The following is a 14,506-nucleotide window of genomic DNA, read 5'->3' on the forward strand; positions in this document are numbered from 1 at the left end:
TGAAGCCTGAAAACCAAGAGGACTGATTTAGATTATTTATGTTATGTAGAATACCCAGTGGAGGTTTGGCGATCTCGTGGCCTCGGAAACCCTGCAGATTTTGTTTTTTTTCTCCTATCCCTGGAGATTTCTTTTGTTTTTTCTTTCCTCCTGACCATTGGACCTTGCTTTATTCTATGTTACTCAGTAATGCCGAATTTAATGTTTATATTCTTCTTTTTTCTTTCTTCATCTTGTAAAGCACTTTCAGCTACATCATTTGTATGAAAATGTGCTGTATAAGTAAATGTTGTTGTTGTCATGATAAACTTACCTGTCCACATGACTTAGCTCTCTGAAGCTTGTTGTAATAGTCCATTGTCCAAGATGGAGACATCTGTAATGATGATCTTGGCTGTCCTTAATTTAAGATAGCAATTTCCCTAACTGTTACACCCTCAGCTATTCTGATTTCTCAAATTTTAGGGTGTCCAAAGGATTAGTTATGAGGTCCTAAATGCCCTGGCCTGTACATCACACCATGTTTTTATATTGCATAAACTAATCTTAATTTGTGAAAACAAAATATTAAGTACTAGTAAATGTAATTATGACGTTGTATGAAAAAAGGAAAACTTATAAAAATAGATTTTAGAGTGACTAGACAGATTGTTTAATAATAGAATTATATCATTATAAATATTTATTGCTTGATTTTTCTCTTTTTACAAACTTTGTACCACAATAGTCTGCATGAAGTGAAAATGAATATAAAGAAGATGGTTATCATTAATAGTAAAACCAATATAATGTCAACACAGTGGTATTCATACCATGACATACGGTATGATTCAGTTTGCAAATGACTGGCACCTTTGTTATTTATTACATATTCAATCCAGAATATGGCGGCGTCCAGTGGTTGAACAAGCTGGTCATGATGGAGTCTGGACAGTCGCTGCATGTTGTTTCGATAGGATGGTTTGTTAAGGACAGTTTCCAATGCTTCTAATACATCTTCAGTGTTTAAATTAGTGATGTCAAGCACCTTGGCTGCACCTCTCTCCTTTAACCTGACGAAGTTATCAAATTGGTCGAAGAGAAGAGGCAGTCCTACTATGGGCACACCATGGTAAATTGCTTCATAGATTCCATTAGTGCCTCCATGAGACACAAATACTCTGGTCTTAGGGTGTCCCAAGATATCATTTTGGGGTATCCATTTGACCAGAAGTGTATTATTACCTAAACCAGTAGGAGTTTCTCCAGAATGCTTCCAAATCACTTTCTGGGGTAGCTGTGCAAAAGCAGCAGCTATCTTATTTGTAATATCTTCTGGGAGGTTGCTTATTAGAGTTCCTAATGAAATGATAATGACACCATGCTCACCAGAGCTTTCCATAAATTGTTCCAAATCTGATGGTAAAGGCTTAGGAGGTTTACACTGAAAACCACCTACATAGATAACATTTGGCATGGATGGCCTTGGGAATTCAAAGACAAAATTAACCCTTATGAGCCAAATGTCAGCAGACTGAATGAGAGTATTAATATTAATATCAGGACCAAAGTACCGTGAGCACACAGCATCGTAATATGGTCTTATGAAAAACCTTTCTAACCATGTATTAAATCCATAATTTACTACACTTTTTAGTCTTTGGGAAAAAGTCATTTTATCAGTAAATTCGGTCCCTGGTAATGGAGTGTAAGAAATTGGAGATGGAGCAATAAAGAAATGTGCCTCACTACTGGATACCCAGCGGACATTAAAAACCATAGGAAGCTGGAGATAGTGGGCTATAAGCACTCCTCCACCCAGACCAGGGTCTGTAAGGGCCAAATCAAAATGAGCTTCTTGGAGCTTCGTCATCAGCTCCTGGTTTTCAAACATGGTGGAAGCCATTAGACAAGACATATGGTGACCCTTAGATATCAGACTGAACATTTGATACTGCAGGGCAAGAAGGGAAAACCAAGATCCCTTACTTTTGGTGTAAATCATGTTATTCACCATTGAACGAAACAGTTCATCTCTGTTTGTGTCTTGTGGAAGAGGAAGAGGTATTCTAATTGAAGTGTAGAATGGAGACTCCTCATTGATGTACCAGTTGGTGGAGGGCATCACTACTGTAATGTTGTGTCCTCTATTGTACAGCTCTTGAATGAGAATTTTCATATTCACCCAGTGGCTTCCATCAACTGGAATAACTAGAATCTTGCCAGCCTGGCAATAAGGGTAGTGAAAGAGAAGACTCATTGAAATGACAGTTTTCAAAATTTGTATCCAGGAAGAAAACTTCATTTTGAACCTGAAAGAATAAAATATTCATTTTGAATAAATAATTGGAGAATTAAGTAAGAGATGTCATTTTATTGCTGCATCATAGAAACTATCAGAAACCAACCTGAATTAAAAAAAACTAATAATCATTTTCCTGGTGAGATTCACTTTGAAAAATCCTAAGCTGTAAAGAACATTCCTGTAGCAGCTGTTTCAAGGCCTTCCAGCAAAATTTCCAGATTTTCATAAATCAGATAAGAGGCTGAATCTGTGTAATGTGTCCTGAGTCTGCCCGCGGTTCACCACCATTTGAGGTGCCCAATGCCTAAGCCACCTCAGTTGACAGCACGCAACCTCATGTGTAAAAATCTCCTTTTTAAATGAGTATTGCTTTGCCCTTTCTGTTATTACGATATTAGCTACTCTGTGCTGTACTCTAATAAAATACCTTCCAAATTCATCAGAACTTTTGTCTAAACCAAATACAACTAACCCCTAAATTCTGCCTGTTAATTTCTTTGGCTATTACTTCAGTATATTTCTACACAAATCGTACACTTCCTTTAATGTTCACATTATTGATGACTGTTCAGCTCTTCAGTATCTCCTTTTTTAAACAAATATTCCACCAAGTTTGCCTTTCCCTTGCCAAATTACCTGCAATTGCTTTATCGATCTATCCATCTAAACAGACAAATCTAAATAGTTTTATTCATTGCAATCCAATCTTTCTAAATATTTGATGCAGATTATTAGTTATTCATCCTCATGACTTCCATCTTCATAGGAAGCAGAACAGAGGTGAATACTGGTCTCATGAAAGGAGTTGTTATATCTAACATGATATAGGACCAGGGGATGAGCAGAATGACGAGTTATAAACAAAACTAACACACAACTAACTAAACAACTAACACATACAATTCTTTGTCTGGGTAGACATAAGATCCTTATTACCAAAAAAGAAAATTGATAACTACAATTCATAGTGCTATCCAAAACCTTGGATGCTGAGCACCCTGCACTGCGCCACACTGCCCGTTTTTCACTTAAAGTGAAATACCATCACATATTGTAAGACATGAGCCATTTAATAAGGAAGTGCTTTGACAACTGTAAACATTATAAAACATTACAAAGTTCTGGGGAATAACATAATAAAAATTATAATAAAAATACAACAAGAACACAAGAATTTCAGAGCTATATGGCTGTTGGATAACATGTCCATCATCCGTCATATTCTGTTACACACTCAAATTTTAATTAACAACCATAAACATTCTTTATAGATGGACATTTTTCATAAAATTAGGCATAATGTAAATTTCTCTTGCCATCTGTAGTGAAATACCAATCTGCTCCAACATCCACTACTGAAAGGTATCAATTATTCTTTTAAGAGGAATAAATACATCTTGATGTCTTTAAACACAAATGGGGGAAGAAATACAAGCAATGATCCGATAATCAATCATATTCTTGTTGTACACCACATGCTTAAATTAATAACAGCCAATACCCAAATTGCAATGAAATAAAGTATTTTTTTTTACTAATAATTTTCTTGGTTAACATTAATATAGTTTAATATATGGGTCTTAAAATTAATAGAACATCCATATGAGATTCATGTTTTTTTTATTAGGAAGCCAAACCAGAAAATAGATGTTACACATGCGTTCAGCTTTCCCCAGTATCATTAAAGCAAGTTTAATTAAGTTTTAAATTTAATTAAGTTTTAAAGTTTAACCTTTGACCAGATTGTAAAATACCATGAGGTAATCCAGGATTATCATACGTGCTTCAGTACTGGATTAACCATAAGGTTGCACTCTAGCACTGTGGAAAATAAAATAAAATAGCTATGGGGAACGTTATCAGTTAGGATATGTGTACCTTACATAGACTCATCATATCATACATGAATAAGCAAATTCTCAAAATAAAAAACCACTGCCTAACCACTCATAACTCCAGAGAAGCAAAATAATTTGATAACAAAAGCATCATAAACATTACTAAACAGCACCTGGTAACATGACTTTTAAAAGTAACTTATTAACTTTACAAATTATTTACCAAAAATGTAAATATGTTATATAGGTTATTTGAAAATGTAAGGTTATTTTCACACTGAAAAGGACAGAAGGTAGAATGCAGGTTTATTCTTCAATGTGTGTGCATAAAATGCATGAAATGTAATGCTTTGTAAACAGCATTTTACTTTTTCTTCTTGTATATGAAAATGTGCATAATTCTCTGGCAATCATTTTTTATTAAATCATAAGCCCAAATGAACTTTCATGAAACTGACCAGAAAGACAATCAAATTTGACTCACCTTTGTGTTTTATAAATACATTTAGTCCTTCATGTCTAATAAAGTAAATAACTTCCATCCCATTTTTTTCAATCCCCAATGTGAGGTCCCGAATAACTGTGCCTCCAGTTCAACCTGTTTCAACATAACTTTTGTGAACACCTGATTGAAAACTAAACTGACTCTTTATTTATAGGTTTCTGTTGCTGGGTTGCACCCAGCACACTCTTTTCAGATTGACTGTGTGATTCAGCCCTGCAGAAGACTGGACACATTTGCATCTCACCGTTGTGACCGATAGGGGGCGCTGTCGTCCCCTTGAACCCTCAGACCAGACGCCAGCACCAGATAAAAGTCCAAAAGTTGACTTTATTAAAGCAGATCAGTGCACAAAGCACCTTCCTCTCCACAATACTCATAAATCCACACAATAATACACAATAACCAATAATCCTCCACTCCCAGTCACGTTGCCACCCTGCCACCCAGCTCAGCTTGTCGTCTGGTATTTCCCTTAGTCTTAATAGTCCGTGACCCGGAATTGCTTCTAAACCCCTGTCCATGTGACTTCCTAGCACTTCCGGGTCAGATGAAAACTCCTTTTTCTTTAACCCGGAAGCACGTCATTCCCTTTGTCCATGTGACTAGGACGCACTTCTGGGTTGTATGAAAAATACTCGTTATTCCTCCCTGCAGCTCCATCTAGTGGCCTCTGTGGTATCCAGAAGGGCTGTGGATGAAAACTCCATTGTCCATAATTCCCTGCTGGTATTCGGGGCACCTCCATGCTGCAGGGAGGGCTTCACCTGGCGGCCTGAGAGTATTGGCGGGGATGACTGGCCGGCCATAGACTACACCATACATCCATTATGCTGCCCTAATCTCTGTCTCCCTATGACCCTAAACTGGTCCAATTAACTTTACTCCTCAGCACATTCAGGATTGAATATGTATACTTTGAACTTTTGTCCATTTCTTTTTATCTTCATTGCATGCTACACATGTGGTATTTCCTCACTACCATTCTCTAGACGGCTGGAGCACACAGTGCACAAGGGTACCAAATAAGCAACAATATTTTTTATAAAATAAAGCAGTATTTTTTTTGAAGTGTCAGGTAGTTAACACAGTCATGCATATCTGTTCTTTTTTTTGTAAGTAATGCAGACATTTTTATTTCAATAAAATAGGTATTGCTTTTGGTTACTCATTACTTTAAAAATAATCTGACTGTGTAACATATTATCTATAACATTACCCCCAACACTGCTGCCAAATAAACCTAACTGTGATGGAACAGTGATATCAATGGGTGTCAAAAAATACAGTTTTTATTTCTAAAACTGAGGTAGACCAATTTCCATGGATTCTAAGAATTTTCCATTAGTCCATGAGTTACGCAGTTCCAAATGAATTAGATTTAAAAAGAAAAGTTGACAATTTTTTAAAAAATAAGCTCTGGAGGTTTCTATCGAGAGGCTAATTTAGCAAGTATAGTGACAAGAAAGATCAGTTCACACTGGTGAGAGGTGAGATAAAGTTTTGAGAGGTCCAAAAGAAGGAAAATTGTAGAACGGTCTTTAGAGAGATAAAGGAAGAGACAAACCGGCTTATTTGTAGCCAGAAAAAAAAAAACAGGAAGGCAGTGGCACAACATATGGAGCAGGTGCCAGATATAGAAAGCAAGCACAAAGGACAAAATGAAGGAAAAATGATTAGAAATACCCATTAAAATAAAATCTTCATTGGGAGTATGGTACATTTTAAAAATTATTTTAAGTTGTTTTAATTGCTACGTAGGGTTTTTGGAAGAAATATGACATTCTGAAAATATTTTACAAAAAGAGAGGGGAAGGATGTGGATGAAGATCACAGGACCATTGTGAGATTAAAGGAAAAAAATTCTAGAAAGACTTAAAGAGTAGAACAGATGGTGGAGACAGGCTTCTTCAAGTTAGGAAAAAAACAAAGAAAAATGCAGGTGCTAAGGAAAAGGCTAAGATAAAGAGACGCCACATGCCTTGAACACTGATCGAGCTGTATTTGTTCCTCCGTTTTTTCCAGCATAACTTTTAAGGCTGTCTCGAAGCGATTATATAAACGTTTCTCCATGTCTTTATTATTCTGCTGAAGCTCCTACAGCAGCTTCTCGTTTTTCTTGAGCACGTCATTTATATCTTTCTTGAGCTCCTTTATGTCTTGAGCGCTGGCCATGGTGGCCATTGCATTGATCATTACCTTCAGTTCGGACAGATCGTTTCGGCCTTCGTGCTCTGCAGGTGAAGTGACAAGACCTGTTAGAGTCGATGCTCCCGGCTCCTGAGGAATAGATGAAAACGCGGAAGGCAAGGCCATTTCCAGTTTCAATGGATCTTCTAGAATCGACGAGCTATCGTGACCTGCATCACTTGCACATTCGCTCCTAGTTTTGTTCTCGACTGGAGATGATGCAGTGGCCTGGGGTCCCGGGAGATCTGAGCTTCTGCTAACAGAGTTCTGCTTCAGATGTTCATCTCTTATAACGGACAAGAACAACTTGGAGTTGTAAACAGTAGAAAAAAACATGAACTAGGAAGAAAAAAACAAGACTGGGGAGACTGGACTGTTAAAAGGTCTTAACAGATCACTAAGAAGGCTAATTCATGGTGATCCCAGTGAATGACCACATTCTGAAATAAGTACTTTTTCCAGTATAACTGTTGCAGTCATTTCCCTGTCATTTGTACTTACTTGCCAGAAGCATTGACCTCATTTAACTTACTCATCTTTTGACATGTGGGAGGAAAACCTGAGTGGCCTAAGGAAAATCTATTAAGGTATTCTTGTTAAACTTCCTCTTGTTGAAGGATAATAATGTCCCCACCTATCTATTTTATGTATTAATATTAATTGGTTTATAGTGTCTATTGGTGATATCTTGTATGTTTATGGGATCATTATTGTTATATATTTCAGAGTACAGTGAAATTCTTATTTGCTTCTAATTATCAACATGCAAAATGTTGCCCTACTTTAAGAACATTTGTGCAAACTAGATGAAAACAGGCCATTTTGCCCAACAAAGATTGACAGTCCTAAAATAACAGTCTTGATCCACTGGACTAATTCCCTTCATAATTTTAAACACTTCAATCATGTCTCATGTTGATCTTCTTTTGCTTAAACTGAAAATGCTTAGCTCTTTTAATTATTCCTTGTAACTCTTCCTCTGCAGTCCTGGAATCATCCTAATCCCTCTTCTCTGGACTTTTTTTCAGGCACTATGATTACTTAAAGATATTTGTAGGCAGAAAAGATTTTCTCTGCAAATTACTTACTTACTTACTTTATATACATAGTGATGAATGAACAAGCATAGTTTCCTTTTGTATACAGTTATGTGAAATTGACAAAAAAATTACCTTTGCTAATGATTTTATGGTTGCAAAATGTGAATCTGATTAAAATGTGAATCTGTGGGTTTTTCAAAGTGTTTTGGAGTAGAACTAAGCAATGTTGCTCTCTAAGAGTTATTCAACAGATGATACTACTTTCTCTTTCCTTGTCCATCTTTCAGCTACCTTTGCTGCCCCAAAGTTCCACTGCTGCTTCTATGTGACTCCTCGTAATATCATCACGGTGTCAGCCTACACACTCACAGCACCAGTAATGACTCACACATTTATTTAGGGGCAAATAACACCATGGATAACCCCATCTATGCTCATTTTCCCCAATGCCGGTGGCCACATACTCAGACCAATGGATTTTAGCAATGGTGAAGTGCTTGCAAATATTTGATGACCAGCCCCACTTTTTACTTTCCATTTTCTGCACCATAATAAAGTGTCCCATGGTTTTGCACAAGGAAAAAAAGGTTGCACATGAGATGAAAGTCTGTACTAATGTGTGGAAAAACACATTGGCGTTTTATTTATTATTTTTTTGCATCAGATTTAATTACACACAATCATTTCATTGATTGCATGTCACACTTAAACACTTAGTGTCCACTTGAACGATCATTTAGATCAAGGGGGCAGTTGAACTGACATTTGTATTTTGGGTAGCACTTCTGCCTTTAGTAAATAGACTAGGGTTCGTGTCCTGGGTCCTCCCTGTGTGGAATTTGCATGTTTTCCCCTTCTGCATGAGTTTCCTCCAAGTACCTGCATTTCCTCCCACTGCCATAAGACATGTAGGTTAGGTGGATTGGTGATACTAAATTGTCCTTTGTGTGGTTGGGTATGTGTGTGCGTTTATGTGTGTTCACCCTGCAATGGATTGACTCCCCGCAACCCCATTTAGGACTAAGCAGGTTTGAAAATGACTGACTGAGCTGGGAATTTCATTCAGTTTCCTGCAGTACACACCACTTTGCCATTGTGGCTACATTATTATTATTATTATTATTATTATTATTATTATTATTATTATTATTATTATTATTATTTAAAATTGCATAAGTGAATTAATTAAGCTAATTGACAAAATTACCCAAAAAAGTACTCTTACCTAATACTTTTTCATGGAGTACATTCAATTTTTCCTGAACAAGGGACCATGCTCTGATAGAATGTTGCCGCAGACAACACAAAATGAGTCACTGGATTGGAACCCGATTGCAGCAGGTGACACCTCAGCACTACACTGGAACAGCGTGAGGTTTTCTACAGTGTCTGGAGTGCCAATCCTGCCACCAACCCGCAAGCTTTCCCTTGAAGTTGGGGTACCTGCTTGCAAGGCTGGCTGCACATTAACGTCATACCCAGGACAAATTGCAGGTTAAGGGCCTTGCTAAAAGGCCCAATGGAGTAGAGTCATTTTTAGGTCAGATTATCTCAGGTTGCAACGTTAGTTACCACAGCTATGCTGATGACACACAGCTGTACTTATCAATAGCACCTGATGACTCCGACTCTTTCGATACACTAACACAATGTATTTCTGAATGGATGAATAGTAATTTTCTCAAACTAAATAAAGACAAAACTAAAATCTTAGTAATTGGCAATAAAGGATTCAATGAGGTTATAGAAATAAACTTGATGCACTAGGATTAAAAGTTAAGACAGAAGTAAAAAACTTAGGGGTAACTGTTGACTGTAATCTGAATTTTAAATCGCATATTCATCAGACCACTAGGACAGCATTTTTTCACTTAAGAAACATAGCAAAAGTTAGACTTCTTATATCATTGAAAGATGCTGAGAAATTACTTTACGCTTTTGTTTTCAGTAGACTAGATTACTATAACGCACTCCTCTCAGGACTAATTCAAAAAAGACATAAATCACTTGCAATGAGTGCAGAATGCAGCTGCTAGAATCCTAACTAGGAAAAGAAAATCCGAACACATTTCTCCAGTTTTGATGTCACTACACTGGTTGCCTGTGTCATTCAGGATTGACTTTAAAATACTGCTTATGGTTTATAAAGCCTTAAATAATCTCGCTCCATCTTATATATCGGAATGCCTGACACGTTATATTCCAAATCGTAACCTTAGATCTTCAAATGAGTGTCTCCTTAGAATTCCAAAAGCTAAACTTTAAAGAAGTGGTGAGGCGGCCTTCTGCTGTTATGCACCTAAAATCTGGAATAGCCTGCCAATAGGAATTCGCCAGGCTGATACAGTAGAGCACTTTAAAACACTGCTGAAAACACATTACTTTAACATGGCCTTCTCATAACTTCACTTTAACTTAATCCTGATACTCTGTATGTTCAATTCATCACAATAACTATTCATAGTGGCTCTAAAATCCGTACTGACCCCAACTCTCTCTTCTGTTTCTTTTTCCGGTTTCTTTGTGGTGGCGCAACTCAAAGCATCATGATGCTCCAACATTGATGGACTGAAAGCCAGAAGTCTACGTGACCATCATCATCAGGTCCTTCCATGAAAACCCTAAATACAAAGAGGACTTTTTGATTTATGTTAGGTAGATTGCCCAGAGGGGACTGGGCGGTCTTTTGGTCTGGAACCGCTACAGATTTTATTTTTTTTTTCTCCAGCTTTTGGAGTTTTTTTTTTTTGTTTTTTCTGTCCACCCTGGCCATCGGACCTTACTTATTCTATGTTAATTAATGTTGACTTATGTTTATTTTTATTGTGTCTTCTATTTTTGTATTCATTTTGTAAAGCACTTTGAGCAATATTTTTTTGTATGAATTTGTGCTATATAAATAAATGTTGATTGATTGATTGATTTTTGGCATTTACAGGATTCGAGCCAGCAACCTTCTGATTCCCATCAACATATCCTTAGCTTCAGGGACACCATTCAGTCTTTAGAAAAGGCCTAAATACACATGCAGTAATCTAACACAAATCAAGAACCATTCTCCCACCCACTTCCCAACTCACACAGCTCTACACATAAGAAAACAGAGAGAGGTATGCGTGGTATAGGGGTTTGCGGGGTTGGGACATCACCGGACCACAGCCGTCCAGTCTACCATCAACTGAAAGATAAGTAACCACTCATTGATTGTGGCACTAGACAGTTCCTTCATCCAGGACATATTAGGAGATTTCTAGTAGTTAGGGAGAAGAGAATCAGAGATATTAACAAATTTTACTGTTATGGTATCTGAACAGAACAGTATATACTTTGCAGACTAAAGAGATAGCACAGATAGGTTGAGAGGCAGAACAAATTAAGTAGATGAATATTTAAAACCATTATATTAAAAGACAGTTAGAGACAACAGACCAGAAGGAAGCAACAGGAGGACAAATTAAAAACATATGGATAAAGGTGCCTGGGAGTTTAAAACAGAATAGGTTATACTGTTTAAAAACAAACAAAATCATAAAATTTAGGCAAAGTGTAAAACATGAATGTTGCATGAATTAAATAGCAGAGGGAAGGCTGAGGTTCCAGATAAAGCAAATAAAGAGAGGACAGGCATTAGGAAGGTGCTATATACATGAAATGTATTATTATTATTATTATTATTATTATTATTATTATTATTATTATTATTATTATTATTATTATTATTATAAGAGTTGCAATCCTTACTTAGAATAACATGAAGTGTGGAGTCAGGCTCCCTAGCTGCAGTTAATCAGTAAAATATGTAAAGTGGAGAAGGGGAAGAAAAGAGAACCAAACCACTCCAAACGTGACTAGGTAGTAAAAGGTAGGAAAAAAAGAAGGAGAAGGAATACAAAACTTTGAAAATAATGAGTGGAATGGAGGAACACCTGAGTTCATAAATATGTCACTCTGTGTTTTCACACCCAGATGAGGATAAAGGTATACAGTAACCACTAATTCAAAACACCTCATTGCAGAAAATGGGATTTTGGGGGCACCAAGGTGGGCAGACAAATATGAGACTTTCCACAAATGTTAGATTCTCCAAGAAATTAGAGGGCCAAATTTTAAAAAAGTTTTTTAAATGTTTAGGAGACATTTAATTACACTAAGAAATTAAGGGTGTAGTAAATCAAAACATCAAGTGGACATAGAGTAAGCACCAAGGAAGTAATAAAGCTCAAACCAAGATTCAAAAGACTAAATGAAGATTAATTCAGGATTTGAAATCATAATAATTACTAATCCTATGCTATATATATTTGTATTTGTATATATGATTCAAAAACATGCTATAAATAAACTAAAATATATGGTCAAATATAAAAAGTGCTACTTCCAAAACATTCACAGATGTAAAATCTTGTTTTTATGTATTATTTACTATAAATACAGGCTATTAGACATAAGAGATTTTAAGTTTAAATATTAGAAACTGTTGTTAAATATTAGAAACTGTTACAGTTAATGCACAAAATAAAGAGAACTGAGCTGCACACGCCATTGAAGCTTAAAGGTGTCTTAAAAGGACACATATAGAGTAAGAAAGAATAATATTTTACCTGTGCTGTAGAACCTGATTTTCTTTTTCTGAGCCACGGTTTATTGTGTGAAGTCCTAACTGAATAACGTTTACTGGTCGAAAGTTTAACCTTTATGATCAAACACGTCAGTTTTCCTTTTTAAAGTAGACCAGTTACTTATTAATGACCTTTCGTACTCACTCATGATATGGTCCATTTATCTCTATTAGGAGTTTGAAAAATAGACAGTATTACTTGGGAATTAAGGGATTGACAAAATGAAAATCCATCCATTATCCAACCCTCTATATCCTAACTACAGGGTCACGGGGGACCAATTCCAGCCAACACTGGGCGCAAGGCAGGAAATAAACCCCAGGCATGGTGCCAGCCCACCACAGGGCACACACGGGACAATTTAGAATCGCCAATACACCTAACGTGCATGTCTTTGGACTGTGGGAGGAAACCCACGCAGACACAGGGAGAACATGTAAACTCCATGCAGGGAGGACCCGGGAACCAAACTAGGGTCTCCTAACTGCGAGGCAGCAGCACTACCACTGCGCCACCGTGCCACGCAACAAAATGAAAATTCCAAATAAAATCGGTACATAGTGCACTTGGGGTTTTTTAGCGATGAACAATCGGTCTCGACCCAGAAACTAATGAGATGGCATAGGCACAGGCTTCCAGAAGATCCGTGCAATTAAAAATGATGTAGGCAAGCGGGGAAATTTATGAGAGAAAAAGAAAAAGTTTGTTTAGCTTAAAATGCTCTGCATGATTTCTAATCATTTTTGTTCAGTCATCTTCCATATAATAGTGCAACATTGGAAATGGTGCATTACGTCAGCAAATATATAGATTCCTTTAATCTGATTAATAAGTGACGTGCATGAAATAATTTGCTGATGCACGTGTTTGGGCAGAGAGAGTTTCTAACTGTAAGGGGTGAACACATCTTATAAGGTGGGAGTTCTTAAACCTTTTAAAATGAGGACGCAAATAAGACAGTCACTACTGGGACCAAAGAAGAAGATTACTATCATAATAGTAATGGTTTAAGTCATTAAACCATTACTTAAAAAGTCAGACCTAGACCCACACATACTAAATAACTATAGGCCTATTTCAAATTTACCATTTCTCTCTAAAATACTAGAGAAAGTAGTCGCCAGTCAGCTTCAGTCACACCTTACGCATTACAATTTATTTGAGAAATTCCAGTCTGGCTTTCGCACTGGTCATAGTACAGAAACGGCACTAACACGGGTTGTAAATGACATTCTGATATCCTCTGATGAAGGAAATTCCACTGTAATTATGTTGTTGGACTTAGGTGCAGCGTTTGACACCATTGACCATTCTATTTTACTGCACAGGCTAGAAAACGATGTTGGGCTTACAGGCCCCGTGCTCGCTTGGTTCAATTCTTATTTATCAAATCGATTCCAGTATGTACAGAAATGTGCTGACAGTACTCCATCATTATACACAGAAGTTGAATATGGTGTCCCGCAGGGCTCAGTACTGGGACCTTTACTGTTTTCACTTTACATGCTTCCACTGGGATCTCTCATTAGGAAACATAATGTTAATTTTCACTCGTATGCAGATGACACCCAGTTATACCTTTCATTTAAATCAAATGAAGTTTCTCCGATGTTGTCTTTAATTAGTTGTGTTAGTGAATTAAAGGAATGGATGAATGAGAACTACTTGTCTTTAAATACAGATAAAACAGAGATGTTAATTGTTGGAGGGAATGACGCTGATCACAGCAATATTTTGTCGTCATTTAACTCAGTTGGAATCCCAATTAATTTTACTGAATCAGCCCGCAATCTAGGAGTTATCTTTGACTCTAGCATGTCATTTAAAGCGATATTACAAAGTCGTCCAAAACCTGTTTTTTCCATCTTAAAAATATTAGGAAATTAAGGCGCTTTCTAAATAAACAGGATTGTGAGAAATTAATTCATGCATTTATCTCTAGTAGGATTGACTACTGCAATGCGGTGTTCACTGGCTGTTCAAACTGTTCTCTATACAGCCTCCAGTTAATCCAAAATGCCGCTGCAAGAATT

General features: G+C 36.8%; 1 protein-coding gene across 1 annotated transcript; it reads right to left on the reverse strand.

The window, feature by feature from the left end:
• Positions 1–665: 665 nt before the first annotated feature.
• On the reverse strand, positions 666–12,525 carry LOC120524961 (UDP-glucuronosyltransferase 2C1-like). The gene is made up of 2 exons (XM_039746871.1): positions 12,456–12,525; positions 666–2,291 (listed from the first exon to the last, which is right to left on the reverse strand). Exon 2 carries the CDS (start codon positions 2,282–2,284, stop codon positions 683–685), a length of 1,602 nt encoding a protein of 533 aa, XP_039602805.1. The 5' UTR covers positions 2,285–2,291; positions 12,456–12,525; the 3' UTR covers positions 666–682.
• Between the last annotated feature and the right edge of the window lie 1,981 nt (positions 12,526–14,506).

The sequence above is a fragment of the Polypterus senegalus genome, chromosome 3 (assembly GCF_016835505.1).
Source record: "Polypterus senegalus isolate Bchr_013 chromosome 3, ASM1683550v1, whole genome shotgun sequence".
Classification (NCBI taxonomy): domain Eukaryota; kingdom Metazoa; phylum Chordata; class Cladistia; order Polypteriformes; family Polypteridae; genus Polypterus; species Polypterus senegalus.